Raw genomic sequence first — 15,760 nt, 5'->3', positions numbered from 1 at the left:
GACTGGATTCGTGATTTCCCGTCAGGAAGGTCGCAGTTCGTAGTAATAGACGGCAAATCATCGAGTAAAACTGAAATGATATCAGGTGTTCCCCAGGGAAGTGTCCTGGGACCTCTGCTGTTCCTGATCTATATAAATGACTTGGGTGACAATCTGAGCAGTTCTCTTAGGTTGTTTGCAGATGATGCTGTAATTTACCGTCTAGTAAGGTCATCCGAAGACCAGTATCAGTGCAAAGCGATTTAGAAAAGATTGCTGTATGGTGTGGCAGGTGGCAGTTGACGCTAAATAACGAAAAGTGTGAGGTGATCCACATGAGTTCCAAAAGAAATCCGTTGGAATTCAATTACTCGATAAATAGTACAATTCTTAAGGCTGTCAATTCAACTAAGTACCTGGGTGTTAAAATTATGAACAACTTCAGTTGGAAAGACCACATAGATAATATTGTGGGGAAGGCGATCCAAAGGTTACGTTTCATTGGCAGGACACTTAGAAGATGCAACAAGTCCACTAAAGAGAGAGCTTACACTACACTGGTTCGTCCTCTGTTAGAATATTGCTGCGCGGTGTGGGATCCTTACCAGGTGGGATTGACGGAGGACATCCAAAGGGTGCAAAAAAGGGCAGCTCGTTTTGTATTATCACGTAATAAGGGACAGAGTGTGGCAGATATTACACGCGAGTTGGGATGGAAGTCATTAAGGCAAAGATGTTCTTCGTCGCGGCGAGATCTATTTATGAAATTTCAGTCACCAACTTTCTCTTCCGAATGCGAAAATATTTTGCTGAGCCCAACCTACATAGGTAGGAATGATCATCAAAATAAAATAAGAGAAATCAGAGCTCGAACAGAAAGGTATAGGTGTTTGTTTTCCCGCACGCTGTTAGGGAGTGGAATGGTAGAGAGATAGTATGACTGTGGTTCGAAGAATCCTCTGCCAAGCACTTAAATGTGAATTGCAGAGTAATCATGCAGATGTGATTGTATGGGAAATTTTCTGTTTCTTTTGAACATGTCATAATGGCATTTAGTAAGCAAGTGTTTGTTTTTGGACTGCATATTGTTTGGGAAATTTTCTGTTTCTTTTGGTCATGTCATGAGAGCAAAAGTCAATGCAGCATATCCGCAAGGGAAGGGTGATGGGCTCCTGGATTCCTGTGCATGGAGATGCCTTCGGGGTGTGGCAGTTATTCCATGAAAACGTCACCCCACCTCATAGATTCACTGCAGGCAGAAGCAGTACAGTGCACTAATGACAAAGGGTAATACGTATCGTGAACTATGTTAAAGTTGTATGCTGTAGTAAAATCATGGAATGTACCTGTATATTATGGAGGTGAAATACATGCAAGATAAAGAATCAGCAAATGAATTTACTTAGTAGTAACTAGTGTTTGAGATTCGAGCTGGTACGGACTTGGCATCATTGAGAAAGGAGTCTGCTGTCTCAGGATAGAGCAACACAGTCAAGTCAAACAGTTAACACAGATAAATAAATGCATTCACAAAAAACTTTCACGTAGTTCACCTCACACGATGCCTGAACAATGATAGGTGCATTATGTTCCATCCTACAACCATGGTTCACAGGCTATCATGTGAAAAAACTGAGTTTCAAACGAGCAATGCTTTCTAAATATGTACTGACTTGTCGACAGTAGCTCTTCTGTCTCTAAGAAAATTTAAAAATACTTAGGCTGTAGAAGTGGCTCAATAATGGGAACTCAACAGACAGTTATAAAGAAATTAACCATTTCAGTATTCCATTTATTTACAATTAAGACATAATTTAATGCTCTCTTAATGATGTCATCTCTTTTTTATATTTTTTTTCCCCGAAGATAAAGGTTGTGTGTGATGGGAAATTCAGACCTTGAAATTAATCACTCAAGTGACTTCATTACACTGCACATTCTTTTCACATTTTCTTTAATACTCATTCTCATTGTTGGGTTGATTGTTCTTTTTTTGTTACAGTATTTCAACTGGACTGAAAGTCTGGCATTAGATTTGTGGTGGATTTTCTGAAATACACAAGTCATTTCTTTGAAATGACCACAGTTGTTTGAAAGGAAAAAATGAAAGATTAGGTTTGTACAGGCCATTAATGATGAGGTCATCAGAATCAGGGCACAAATTCAGATTACGATAATACAGGGAAGGAAATTGGCTGTGTCTGTTTCAAAGGATCCCTCATGGCATTTAAGTAATTTAGAGAAACAACAGAAAACCACAATCCAGACAGTCAGTTGAGGATTTGAAGTGCCATCATGTTGAATTGACATCCAGGGTGTTAATAGCTACATCACCTCACTCAGTTTATTTTCAAAGGACAGTGCAATATAGGTACCCTTAATGTAATCATTAGAGTAGATAGCTGATTTAACAGGACTAGATTACAGGCAGGTAAAAAAGTACTCTCATATACCATCTCAGGAAGTGCAGAATGACAGCTTCTGTAGTTCATGTGTAGTAGCTTTTGCAGCCTGGAACAAAGTGAAACGCATTAGACGTTATTACAAATATTACAAGACTGATTTAATTGCAAAACTAACTAGAGTTAAATGATTTACACATAATCAATACACTGCATTACACTGACTGTATTCCAAGGATCCCATAAAAAGAGAGATCTGGAGGATTTTCTGATCAGGGCAACAACTGAAAGCCCTCTGTATTGATGAAGGTCAGGACAGCATGGGCAACATGCCATCCCGTGGTATTTAGTTGAAAGATACCATCGTGGCGACCTCAAGGGTAGGGCACAACCACTCACCTTAATATGTCAGAAACAGAACACCTCTATCTTGTCAAACACTGACGTGCTGAGAGATGTGGCTTTAGTATGTAATACCTACCGCCCAAATTACTGATTATGTGAATGAGAGATGATTGTTTTATATACAAAGTGAAACACTACACAATCGTGGCATGTGCCGGGCCTGTTATGATGATGACAAATTCAATATGGCATTTTGTGACAATACAACATTTGTTGAAAGCCATGTTGTAACTTAATGGCCAGCAGTGTACAAAATATAAATGACAAAATATTGCCAACTAGTATTTTGTGCAACTTGTCAAATGCATTAGATAGTATAGCTCATGAGATATGGCAGGCAATTGGGTTTCATTTACATAACTATTAAGAATCTGACGCTTCACATCACTGAACTGTGCACGTTCAGAATAGAGAATAATCACTACAGATGTACCACAAGATCTATATTTCGCCAGCTCTTGTTCTGGTTATATATAAATCATATGATGGAACCAAGATAAATACGGGGTGAGATTGGTCCATTTTTATGGATTTATTTGTCTTTTAATTCTGTATAGGTTAGTTAAATTTAAATACAAAGTAACATCCAGTACTATGTTTTCAAAGAATGTAGATATGACCATTACTATTATAAGCAAAATAAGTTTCATAATTTTTTATATATACAGCCTGAAATTTGTGGAACAATTTAGCTTGAACTTAGCATGATTTTGATCCATAACGTGAATACTGTATTTATAGGTGACGGTCCTGTTGTGGAATAATGTTATAAAAGACCCAGGTGTAGTTGGATGTAAATTAGATTACACTATATTAGTTACATGTCATGCAGAGAGAGGGCTTAGGGTTGTGAAAAGAAGTCAAAGCCATACATTTAAGTACAATGAAACAGAATGACTTAACATTATGGTATTACAGTGCTAATACTGATGCAAAATAATATTAAACATTACTTTTAAGAGTTTCTATTAAAATCCTCTTCTTCGAGGTGGAAGGAGTTGCCCAACAGAAAATTCTTTAATTCTCTAGCACAGTATCTACAACACATTTATGTGCAATGGCCTGCTGTTGAATACATGTTTATGACAAAAGAGTTTACCTGAGAAGCACACGCACAAATACATAAAAATATGCAAAACCATATGAAATCACATAAAAATATGCACAAATATGTACAGCCGGTGAGAGAGACCAATGCTGTCTGGTGGAATATGCAGAGACTAGACTGCCAATACGCACAGTGTTAGGAGGTTGTGGGGCAGGGAGGTGGGGAAAAAAGGAACAAAAAAGGAGAGGAGCAGGGAAAGATTGGTGGATGCATTGGCCCGTGCCATATGAACTTTTGATCCTTGACCTAACCCAACCCCCTTCCTCTATCTTCACTTATCACAACACACACACACACACACACACACACACACACTCACTCACTCTCACTCTCTCTCTCTCACTCTCTCACTCTCTCTCTCTCTCTCTCTCTCTCTCTCTCTCTCTCTACCTCTTCCATACCTCATTGTTCCTTTTCACCCATGTTTATGTATGTTTTCAACATATTTGTGGATACTTTTACATCGTTTCACGTGTTTTTACAAATTTTTATGCGTATTTTTATGTATCTGTGCATGTTTCAACAAGTGTTTGGGTTACCAATTTTTTACGCATCTTTATGCCTCTTTTCGCTTATCCAGCTATTCTCACAACTATCAACACCTATTCCGCCCACTTCTGCATCATTCCAGCTTTATTTACACCATTCCTGCCACAATGGATCCTTGCTCCATCTTTCTGTACCAGTCCAGAAAAGTATCTCTTTCCCCAGCTAAAACACGGTCCCACATCCTGTGGTTCAATTGCTGCTTCAACCATGGAATCCTTCCAAACCACCTAACTGTAAAGATTCATTTCTCTGAATCCCATCCATACTTTCACAATGATCTGCAGTTTTTCAGATTTCACCAGTCCCTGGCCCTCACAAAACTGGTACCACAAAAACACATCTCCATCGCACAGGCATCCCAGAACCACCTTTGCTCCCTCAGCAAGATACTACTACTCTGCAATCGCTACTCCATACATCACATCTCTGAAACTGAATCTCTTGCTTTCCAGCACCTGGAGGAGCATTCCAGACACCACCTCCACAAGTTATCCAACCTGCTAACACCCTACCGCCACCTTGGGCACCACTATCTAACCCCTACTTTATCCACAATGCTCCTCCTTGTCCACTCCTCACAGCAGCTAAACCCTGCTTAGCTGACCTATTCAGCTTGCCACATCCCCCAAAACTCCCTACCAACTCTCCACTAAATTGAGAGCCAAAACATTCCTGTAACACTGTTGTTAACCTTTACACCAAAACCCTCAGCTCCACAGAAGTTTCAGTCCTATCCAAAGGCCTCAGCTTTAGCCCTACACCAAAATTTAACCACAGTAGACTTGCCAAAGACCTACTCTCCTTCTCCCAATCCCTTCAATGGAAGCCCTTCTTTGCCCCACAAATCCCTCCTACCAAAACCACCCTAATTCCAACATTGAACCCTTCCTCTTCCAGTTCATACCATCATCCAACCATGATCCTCATCCCCTGCCACTTAACCACCCGTTGGTCACCTCCCAGGAAGTCCTTACCTCCAACATAGCTTCAGCACCCTTTCCTAAGTCCCTTCCTCAGAACAACATCTTTTCAGTAGAAGAAAGAACAGTCATACACAACCTCAAAACAAACCCTGACCTAATCATCCAACCTGCAGACAAAGGTTCCACTACTGTTGTTATGAAGCACAGTGACTACCTGGCAGAAGGCCTCTGCCAATTATCTGATTCCTCCACCTATAAACTCTGCTGGAGTGATCCCATCCCATAAGTCCGACACAAACTCCAGTCCCTGTTAGAGCCAAAGGCGCTTCCAGAACATCTCTCCTGAATCCATTTCCCTCCTCACCCCTATGATACCTTCTAAATGCTACCAAAAATCCATAAATCTAACAATCCTGGATGCCCATTGTACCTGGTTATTGTGCTCCCACTGAAAGAATTTCAGCATTTCAGCCCTCATTGACCAACACCTCCAACCAATTGCCCCTGATCTAGCCTCCCATGTCAAAGACACCAACCAATTCCTATGCCAACACTCCACCACCCCAACCCTTTACCGACTGGATCCCTACTCATCACGGTTATCGCCACCTCCCTGTACATCAACATCCCTTATGCCCAGGATCTTACCTTTCTCAATGTTCTTCAGACTCCAAACCCAATACTTCGTTTCTCATACACCTTACTAACTTTATCCTAACCCACAAAATCATCTCATTTGAAGGGAAGGTATATAAACTAATATGCAGCACACCCCTGCTCACGCACGTGGCACCCTTCTATGCCAACCTTTTTATGGGCCACCTAGAGGAAACCTTCCTAGCCCTCCCTAGACTCCCAAAACACCAAATCCCTAGTCTGTTTCAGGTTCATTAACGATATCTTCATAATCTGGGCTCAGGAACCAGATCAACACCTTCTCTTCCCTCTGTTTCATATGGTCCTGCTCAACCCAGAATGCCACCTTCCCAGATGCTGACCTCCTCGCCTGTGATGGCTCCAACACCACCTCTGCCCACATTAAGCCCATCAACCATCGGCAGTACCTGCATTTTGACAGTTATCATCTCTTTCACATCAATAAATCCCTTCCATACAGCTTGGATACCCAGGGATGGTGTATCTGCAGTGACAAAAACCCCCTTGCTCAGTATGCTGAGGGTCTCACCAAGGCCTTAGCAGGCAGGCACTATCCCTTAGACCTAGTCCACAAACAGATCTCCCGTGTCACTTCCCCTCACAACCTCAATCCTCCCACCATCCCCAATTTAGCTTCCGCAAGGGAAGAAATACCACCACTGCTGTTCTTTCAATTGTGAATGAAGTAATAACAGCCTTCGAGAATAAAAATAAAGCCTCACTTCTTTTATGTGATTTAAGTAAGGCATTTGACTGCATTTATCATGATATCTTACTTGCTAATCTCAAATTCTATGGTGTACAAGACTCTGCTTTGGCAGTAATTGAATCATACTTAAACAATAGGAAGCAGTTTGCCTTTGTCAGAAACAAAGACTCACAATTGCTAGAAGTTAAGACAGGAGTACAACAAGGTTCTGTCCTTGGGCCCTTCTTTTTTATAATTGCAGTCAATGACTTACCCCATTGTATCCCCAATACTGTTATTTGTTATGCTGATGACACAACTTTGCTTGCTCAGCATGAGAACATATCAGTTCTGCAAGATATAATGCAAGATGGCCTGGAAGCAGCACTAAATTGGTTCTCATCAAATACATTGCTTTGCAATCTTGATAAAAACCAACAGATTATACTAGGATTGTCAAAAGAAGTAGAGGTGAAAGCAGTTAAAATTCTAGAAATTCATGTAGACTCTAAGTTAACGTGGGAGACATACATCAACCATACCTGCACAAAATTGTCCCGAGTTACGAATTTAATGTGGAAGCTGAGAAGCCTGGTGACAAAAGAATATTTAAGGGTTATTTATTTTGGACTCTTTCAGTCACATATAGAGTATGGACTGCTGATATGGGGACACTCTCTTCACATCACTGAAGTTCTAAAAATTCAGAAGAAAGTGATACGGGCAATGAGCAATTCTGGTAGATCAGAGCACTGATGGCCACTGTTCATTCAGCTGAAAATATTAACAGTTATTAATCTTTATATATACGCCTCAGCATTGTAGGCAAAAAAACAATGTATCAAATTTTCAAACGAGGGAAAACATACACCACCATAATACCAGAGGCAAAACAAAATTAGACATACCTACGCACAGGCTGATAAGAACAGGAAATTCCCATCTAATCAATAGTCTAAAAATATTTAATAAATTTTCTTCTCAGTCGGCTCACATAAGTAGCTTCAGGAGCAGGCTACTTAACTGGTTACTAATCAGTCCTTTTTACAATATAACAGAATTTATGAATATAAAATCAATTGATATTAATTTTTAAGGATTTCATTATGTGATGTCGCTGAATGTATTTATCTTATGTTATGGTGTATGTTATCATTTATGGGCATTATTTGCAATGCTCATTTAGCTTTAAGGTACTATTTAAGGAAAATGTTATATGATATCCGTGTAAATTGCCTGTTCCACCTCAGGTGGTCAATGGTGAATAAAGAATCTGAATCTGAAGAACCAGCCACAAAGGGGTGTCCCTCTATCACCCAGTACCATCCAGAACTGGAACAACTGAACTGCATGCTTTGCCTGGGTTTTGATTACCTACCATCACACACGAAAAGAAGTGGTATCCTACCTGAGATACTTCCTACCCCTCCTAAAGTGGTGTTCTGTCGCCCACCCAACCTCCACAATAATCTAGTCCATACCCATGCCACTCCTAATCCCAACCCCTTGCCACTAGAATCACATCCCTGTCAAAGACCCAGGTGCAAAATCTGCCCAATCCACCCACCAAACACTTCCCATTCCAGTCCTGTCACAGGTTTATCCCACCCCATCAAGGGCTGGGCCACCCATGAAAGCAGCTACGTTATTTACCAGCTCTGTTGCAATCACAGTAAAGCTTTTTATATTGGTATGACTATCAACCACTTGTCCACCAGTCCACCAGTATGAGTGGCCACCACCAAACTGTGGCTGAGAGCAAAGTAGACCATCCTGTGGTACAGCATGCAGCTGAACATAACACACTTGGTTTCAATGGCTGCTTCACTGCCTAAGCAATGTTGATCCTTCCCTCCACCACCAGATTTTCTGAATTGTGCAGATGGGAGTTATCATTACAACACATTCTCCACTCCTGTAATTATCCCAGCCTCAAACTATGGTAACATACACATCCTCAACACAACAGTTTCCACCCTCTCTGTCCTATCATCTCCTCCCCATTCTCATCTTCCACCCCTCAGCCATTGCATCTGCCACCTTTCCCCTCTCCTCTCCTTTTTTACTCCTTTTTTCTCCACCTCCCTGCCCAACAACCTCCTGATGCTGCGTCTGTAGGCAGTCTAGTCCCTGCACAGCATTCGTCTCTTTCCCCACCCATACACTACCATGCCTTCCCCTTCCTCGCTCCCTCCAGATTGCTGCTTGCATCCCACATTATAGTTGCATTCAAGCCTGAAATGCTGAAGTTGGCGACCGTGTGTATGTGAAGTGTGCTGGCTTGTATGTGTGAAAGGTGTGGGTCTCTCTTTTGCTGATGAATGCTGCGGCTTTATGTAAGGGTGTTTTAATGGAGCCTGACTGCAGCTTGATGTGTCATCTTTACGGTAAGTAGGAATCCGTCTTTTCTTAACTTGTTGATATTCCTATATTGAGTTTACATTGATTACACAAAGAATGTGCTCGTATGTGCACTATGAGTACCTGTGGAAAAAACTAGCATCTTTGACCAATGACGGCAACGGCCTTGCCGCAGTGGATACACCGGTTCCCATGAGATCACCGAAGTTAAGCGCTGTTGGGTGTGGCCGGCACTTGGATGGGTGACCATCCAGCCGTCATGCACTGTTGCCATTTTTCGGGGTGCACTCAGCCTCGTGATGCCAATTGAGGAGCTACTCGACCAAATAGTAGCGGCTCCGGTCAAAGAAAACCATCATTACGACTGGGAGAGTGGTGTGCTGACCACACACCCCTCCTATCAGCATCCTCAACTGAGGATGACACTGCGGTCGGATGATCCCGATGGGCCACTTGTGGCCTGAAGATGGAGTGCTTTGACCAATGATAATTTGTGGGGCTATAGTATGGTAGAATACAGTAGAAAAGAAGACGGCTACTATGGAGCCCGAAAAGGTGCAGAGATTGGCCTGGCTAGCCATAAGAGGCAAAATTAATGGCACACACATTGCTTGGATGAAGATCATGCTGGACATTCCATCATTACTTCTTTGGCTTACAATGGAGGAACCAGCATAGAAATAAAGGTTGAAAACTGGAAAAAACTGGAAATCTGTAGGATATTAAGAATACCACACAAACATAATGAATGTGGTAAATATAGGAATGGTTGGGGAAATGGTGGCTGACTACGCGACAACGTACAGCAGCTTCAATAAATCTTTCAGTGCACAATAGGAAGTAGAGAGCAGTGGAAGAAAGAACCGCACTATCATTCAGATGACATAGTCTGGTTTACTGACGGGTTGAAAAGATGATGGAGATGGGGCAGGGGTATACAGGTACAGCCTAGACTAGGGAGTGCAATTTCTCTAGGGAAGTTAGCCAAGATATTCCAGGTAGCGATATTTGCTATCAGAGTATGCACGGAGGAGAATTTAAGTCATACTGTCTGCAAGTATTCAGATAGCCAAGTAACTCTGAAATCTCTATCAGCTCCTGAAATGAGATCAAAGATTGTTCCAGAATACCATGAAACTCTTGTGAAGCTTTGGAAAAATAACAGGATAAACCTGCTTTGCACCCTTAATCATTCAAGTATTAATAGTAACAAACAAGCTGAAAGGCTAGCCACGGCATAGGCAATAACCATTTGTTGGAATGGAACTTATCGCATCACTAACAAAAAGGATAAATGTGTCAGGGGGCGAAAAACAGAACTATGACAAGTTAATGATGACAAAACCATGTTTTAAGAGAAGTTCTGCAATCCTAGACTTGAACAAGAGGCATATTAACGTCATGGCAGGTCTGATGACTGGTCATGCGAACTTCAGAGAACACCTGCACACAATGAGTCTGTAGAAAGAAGCTCCCAAGTGCTGACTATGTGATATGGGGGATGAAATCACACCGCATTTAAGCTTCCAATGGGAAGCAGTGTAGGTCAAAAGACACAAAACATCTGGGTCAGTAATTTCTAAATAAACTGTGGCCAACAGTGAACTAGCAAAGAGACTCTTTAAGGATACTAACTGGCATTTGGCCTACTTGAATGACTGGAATAGATATACACAATCAAATTAGGTTTGGTGCAGGCAACAGGGGGCTGAAACCACTGTTATTTATTTCTACATGTTTAAATAAAAAAATCATGCTCTTTGAACCATCACAGCACAATTCTGTCTTTGTGAGATGGGCTATTATTCTGCTGGAATACACCATCACTGTCTGAGATACTAAGCATGAAGGGATGCAGGTTGTCTTCAATTATGTTGACCTAGTTCACAGCTGTCTTGGTGTCTTGACTACTATTACAGTCCCATGGAAACTCAATGAATGTCACCTACAGCACACTATTGTCTTGACTAGCCTGCATGCCGGCTGGTGTGGCCGTGCGGTTCTAGGCGCTTCAGTCTGGAACCGCGTGACTGCTGCGGTCGCAGGTTCGAATCCTGCCTCGGGCATGGATGTGTGTGGTGTCCTTAGGTTAGTTAGGTTTAATTAGTTCTAAGTTCTAGGCGACTGATGACCTCAGAAGTTAAGTCGCATAGTGCTCAGAGCCATTTGAACCATTTGAACTAGCCTGCATCTGTGGGGTGCTGCACATTTCAAGCAATCATTCACTCGGATGGCAGCATATCCAGACATAACCGTCAACCTGCTGTAATGAAGAACATGATTCACCTGACTAGGCTACACTCTTCTACTGATTTATGGCCCACTCTCAATGGCCCTGAGCCCAAAGCAACCACAACTATGTTATTCGGTTAACATGGCAACAAACAGGGGTTATCTGCTGGGGAGCCCCAAGTTCAAGACCGTGTGCTGAAAGGTGTGCTCTAAAATAGTTGTATCTGTTCCAGCATTGTGTTCTGTCATCAGATCTGCCACAGATTACCACCTATCCCACTTTACAGCGCAGATAAGCCTCTGACCACTATGTCCTCTAATGGGGTAGGGATGTCCCTTACCTTGTTGCCTACTCGTAGTGCCACCATTCTTCAACCACTTTCCACAGATGTTCACAACAGTACATGAACAACTGACCAGCTTCACTGTTTATGAGATGCCCTACTGCCAAGTACCGGGTGTGATGAAATAGGCTGTGTATTGGATTCTACAATACTGTTTTGCATGCTCAAATGCCAGCAAATAAAATCGGCAGATGAAAAAATCCATATCAGATTTCTAGCCGTGATATTTATGTTCATGGAATTTTATAATGTTCTCCTTATATTCTTGCATTGTGACAAAAGTAAGAAAGGTTTCTGAGATTTAGTAATTGAAATCATGATTGCGAGCACCTAAACTTCTAAAGAAAATATATTGAGGAGAGTTCGGTTTGGCTAATACCTGATCTACTCTGACAATGACCACATTGTGAGTAAAAAACCAAAACAGTCAACCAAAGTTCTAAGGAATGTGAATCCATATCTAATTTGATGAAATACTTAGCTTCAGAATTTATATCTCAATGAAAGCTTACAGGATAGTGTAAAAAACATGAATCTAAAAATTATGTCAAAATTGTTGACCTGGAATAAAATTCAAGTCTTAATTATGTAAACTGCATCTCAAATCCAATTTTAGGACCATGCCTGATCCACACAAATACTGGTACTAAAGTGCGCGTCATTTATGTTGGCGGCCGAGTTTAGGTTCGTTCTGCGCATCTAACGTCACAAAACACAGTCAGCCAATGAACAGAGAACGACGTTGCCAGATATCGACTGCAGTGCATAGCATGGACGAGTGTCTTCAGTTTTAGAAACGTTCAGTCATAAATAAAGTAATAGAACAAAAGCAATGTCTTGATAGCAGACTTTCTTTTATAGAAAGTTCGGAAAAAGCGTTCTTTATACCAATTGCTTCATATTCTATTAATTAATTAAACCAAACACGCAATAAGACTCCTAATTCAGGTGATAGCAAGGAAAGGTGTTTGTATCAATCTCACGAACCGCTTTTTCGCACTAAAGAAGAGCGGTAATTGTTTATTTCCTATTGTATTTCGACGAAGTGCGAGTAATTCATAGTCATACCGAAAGTGTTTGTCCGTATTTTGTGTGACATGTTAGAGTCCTCACTGCATTCTTTTGGCAGATGATCTGCGTTAGCGTAATGGTTAAGGTGTTGGGCTTCTACGCGAAAGGTTATGAGTTCAAACCTCGTGCGGTGCTTACTATTTTAATTATTTAAAAACAATATCGAAGTGCCTTACTTCATGAATTATATTCACTTGAATGCAATTTTTTGAAATTTCTAGTGCTTTGTCTCTTCATTAACCCTTTTGCTGCTGCAGACACGTGCTCCCCGCATTCCGCGCTGTGCGCGATTTTGTCGTCACTGCACTGCTCGCCTGTGCAGACACATGGTGTTCCCACTGCTTTGACACACTTATCATTCGATTTCACAAAAACTATTTGGCCCAAAAATTAGATTTTTTACATGTCTTCTTGACTGATACCTTCCCCCCATAAATGACTTAATTTTGTTTCGATGTTCAACGCAGTTAGTATGCAGCATTAAATGTAGTAAACCATTGCACAAAATTTTGAAGAGTTTGCAGAGGTAGAAGTCCATAGCGTATACTTTCCGTATGGTCGATTTTAGATGCCACAATCTTGAGAATGAAATGTGGAAAGATACCTAAATTTCATATAAAATTTACTGTATAACAATATATCATTTAATTTAAGTACCACATAGGTGTCGTATGTAATATTGAGAAATATTCTGTCTTTCGCAACTGTAATAAAAGTTTTATTTACACCAGATGCGTTTGGCTTTATTTTAAAGCACTTCAATCAATGAAAGGTATGGCACATACACATTGCCAAGTCACCTTTCGTAGTTTTGTGCTGCGGTAACACAATATTCAATGTTTGTGTTGGCTGATCAGTGTTTTAGCAAATAAATGATGTTTGTGTGTGCCACATACAAAAATTATATTTGACATAGCTGAGAGCACTTCACTGATAGATGGTATATTCAAGTCCTAATGTTTTTGTAAGTCCACAGTTTTGTTTAATACTTCCTTTTGATTCATTGAAGTGCTTTAAAATAAAGCCAACGTGCTCAGTGTAAATAAAACTTTTGTTACAGTCGCGAAAGACGGAATATTTCTCAATATTACATACAACACCTATGTGGTACTTAAATGAGATATTGTTATACAGTAAATTTTATATGAAATTTAGGTATCTTGTCCACATTTCATTCTCAAGATTGTGGCAACTAAAATCAACCATATGGGAATATACGCTATGGACTTCTACCCCTGCAAACTCTTCAAAATTTCGTGCAATGGTTTACTACATTTAATGCTGCATAATAACTGCGTTGAACATCGGAACAAAATTAAGTCATTTGTGGGGCGAAGGTATCAGTCAAGAAGACATGTAAAAAATCTAATTTTTGGGCCAAATAGTTTTTCTGGAATCGAATGATAAGTGTGTCAAAGCAGTGGGAACACCATGTGTCTGCACAGGCGAGCAGTGCAGTGACAAAATAGCGTACAGCGCGGAATGCAGGGAGCACGTCTTTGTAACAGCAAGGGTTAATGCGGCCGTGGTGGCTTTACTTCATGAACTGCGCGCTCCCCCCTAAACGTAAGCTTGCGAACTAGCTATACTATGGCGCTGCTTCTATTGAAGCGTGCGTCGTGTGCAACTGGCAACGCAGCAGTCTCCCGCGTCTGGGCGGGCATGCGCGAGCCGCCAAGATAAAAGAATTGAACTATAGTCATGTTTGGAATTTTGTAACACCAGAACAATATTTAAAACTCAAATCAAAGTCATATTCAGAAAAAAAGACAACATTAAATCATAATATTTTCTTTAAAGGCATCAACAACAACTACCATGATCAAATCACTTGGGCTATTGGAAATAGAAATGCTAAACTTTATTTATATAGGATATGATCATGAAACAGAAGAGAGGTATTAGGTTGAAGTTGCCAATATCTGTTTGATATATGAATAATCATGAGTGTCCTTCATAAATAAGTCTATACATAAAAATTGTGTTGTCTTTGGAATGGTGCAAGTTTGGCATAGAAAAATTAAGTTGGGAGTTTTTTGGCAGGTGTGTTATACGAAAGATATATACGTAATTTTGATGTATGTTAAAATATTACTCATTGTTAATGCCCATGTTTACACTTTAACGTGTATGGTACAGGGCTATTACAAATGATTGAAGCGATTTCATAAATTCACTGTAGCTCCATTCATTGACATATGGTCACGACACACTACAGATACGTAGAAAAACTCATAAAGTTTTGTTCGGCTGAAGCCGCACTTCAGGTTTCTGCCGCCAGAGCGCTCGAGAGCGCAGTGAGACAAAATGGTGACAGGAGCCGAGAAAGCGTATGTCGTGCTTGAAATGCACTCACATCAGTCAGTCATAAGAGTGCAACGACACTTCAGGACGAAGTTCAACAAAGATCCACCAACTGCTATCTCCATTCGGTGATGGTATGCGCAGTTTAAAGCTTCTGGACGCCTCTGTAAGGGGAAATCAACGGGTCGGCCTGCAGTGAGCGAAGAAACGGTTGAACGCGTGCGGGCAAGTTTCACGCGTAGCCCGCGGAAGTCGACGAATAAAGCAAGCAGGGAGCTAATCGTACCACAGCCGACGGTTTGGAAAATCTTACGGAAAAGGCTGAAGCAGAAGCATTACCGTTTACAATTGCTATAAGCCCTGACACCCGATGACAAAGTCAAATGCTTTGAATTTTCGGCGCGGTTGCAACAGCTCATGGAAGAGGATGCGTTCAGTGCGAAACTTGTTTTCAGTGATGAAGCAACATTTTTTCTTAATGGTGAAGTGAACAGACACAATGTGTGAATCTGGGCGGTAGAGAATCCTCACGCATTCGTGCAGCAAATTCGCAATTCACCAAAAGTTAACGTGTTTTGTGCAATCTCACTGTTTAAAGTTTACGGCCCCTTTTTCTTACGTTACAGGACACGTGTATCTGGACATGCTGGAAAATTGGCTCATGCCACAACTGGAGACCGACAGCGCCGACTTCATCTTTCAACAGGATGGTGCTCCACCGCACTTCCAGCATGATG

At 41.1% G+C, this 15,760-nt stretch overlaps 1 protein-coding gene across 1 annotated transcript in view; it reads right to left on the bottom strand.

The window, feature by feature from the left end:
- Window positions 1-2,033: 2,033 nt before the first annotated feature.
- Window positions 2,034-15,760, bottom strand: part of LOC124607456 (serine/threonine-protein kinase fused) — a 209,860-nt gene continuing 196,133 nt past the window's right edge. Inside the window, exon 12 of the mRNA XM_047139794.1 lies at window positions 2,034-2,490. Within this exon, the coding sequence (XP_046995750.1) occupies window positions 2,437-2,490 (54 nt within the window). The 3' untranslated portion in view covers window positions 2,034-2,436. The remainder of the gene's footprint in view (window positions 2,491-15,760) is intronic.

The sequence above is a fragment of the Schistocerca americana genome, chromosome 1 (assembly GCF_021461395.2).
Source record: "Schistocerca americana isolate TAMUIC-IGC-003095 chromosome 1, iqSchAmer2.1, whole genome shotgun sequence".
Taxonomy (NCBI): domain Eukaryota; kingdom Metazoa; phylum Arthropoda; class Insecta; order Orthoptera; family Acrididae; genus Schistocerca; species Schistocerca americana.
Note: the sequence above shows the minus strand (reverse complement) of the source record. Positions and strands in the feature narration are given on the sequence as shown.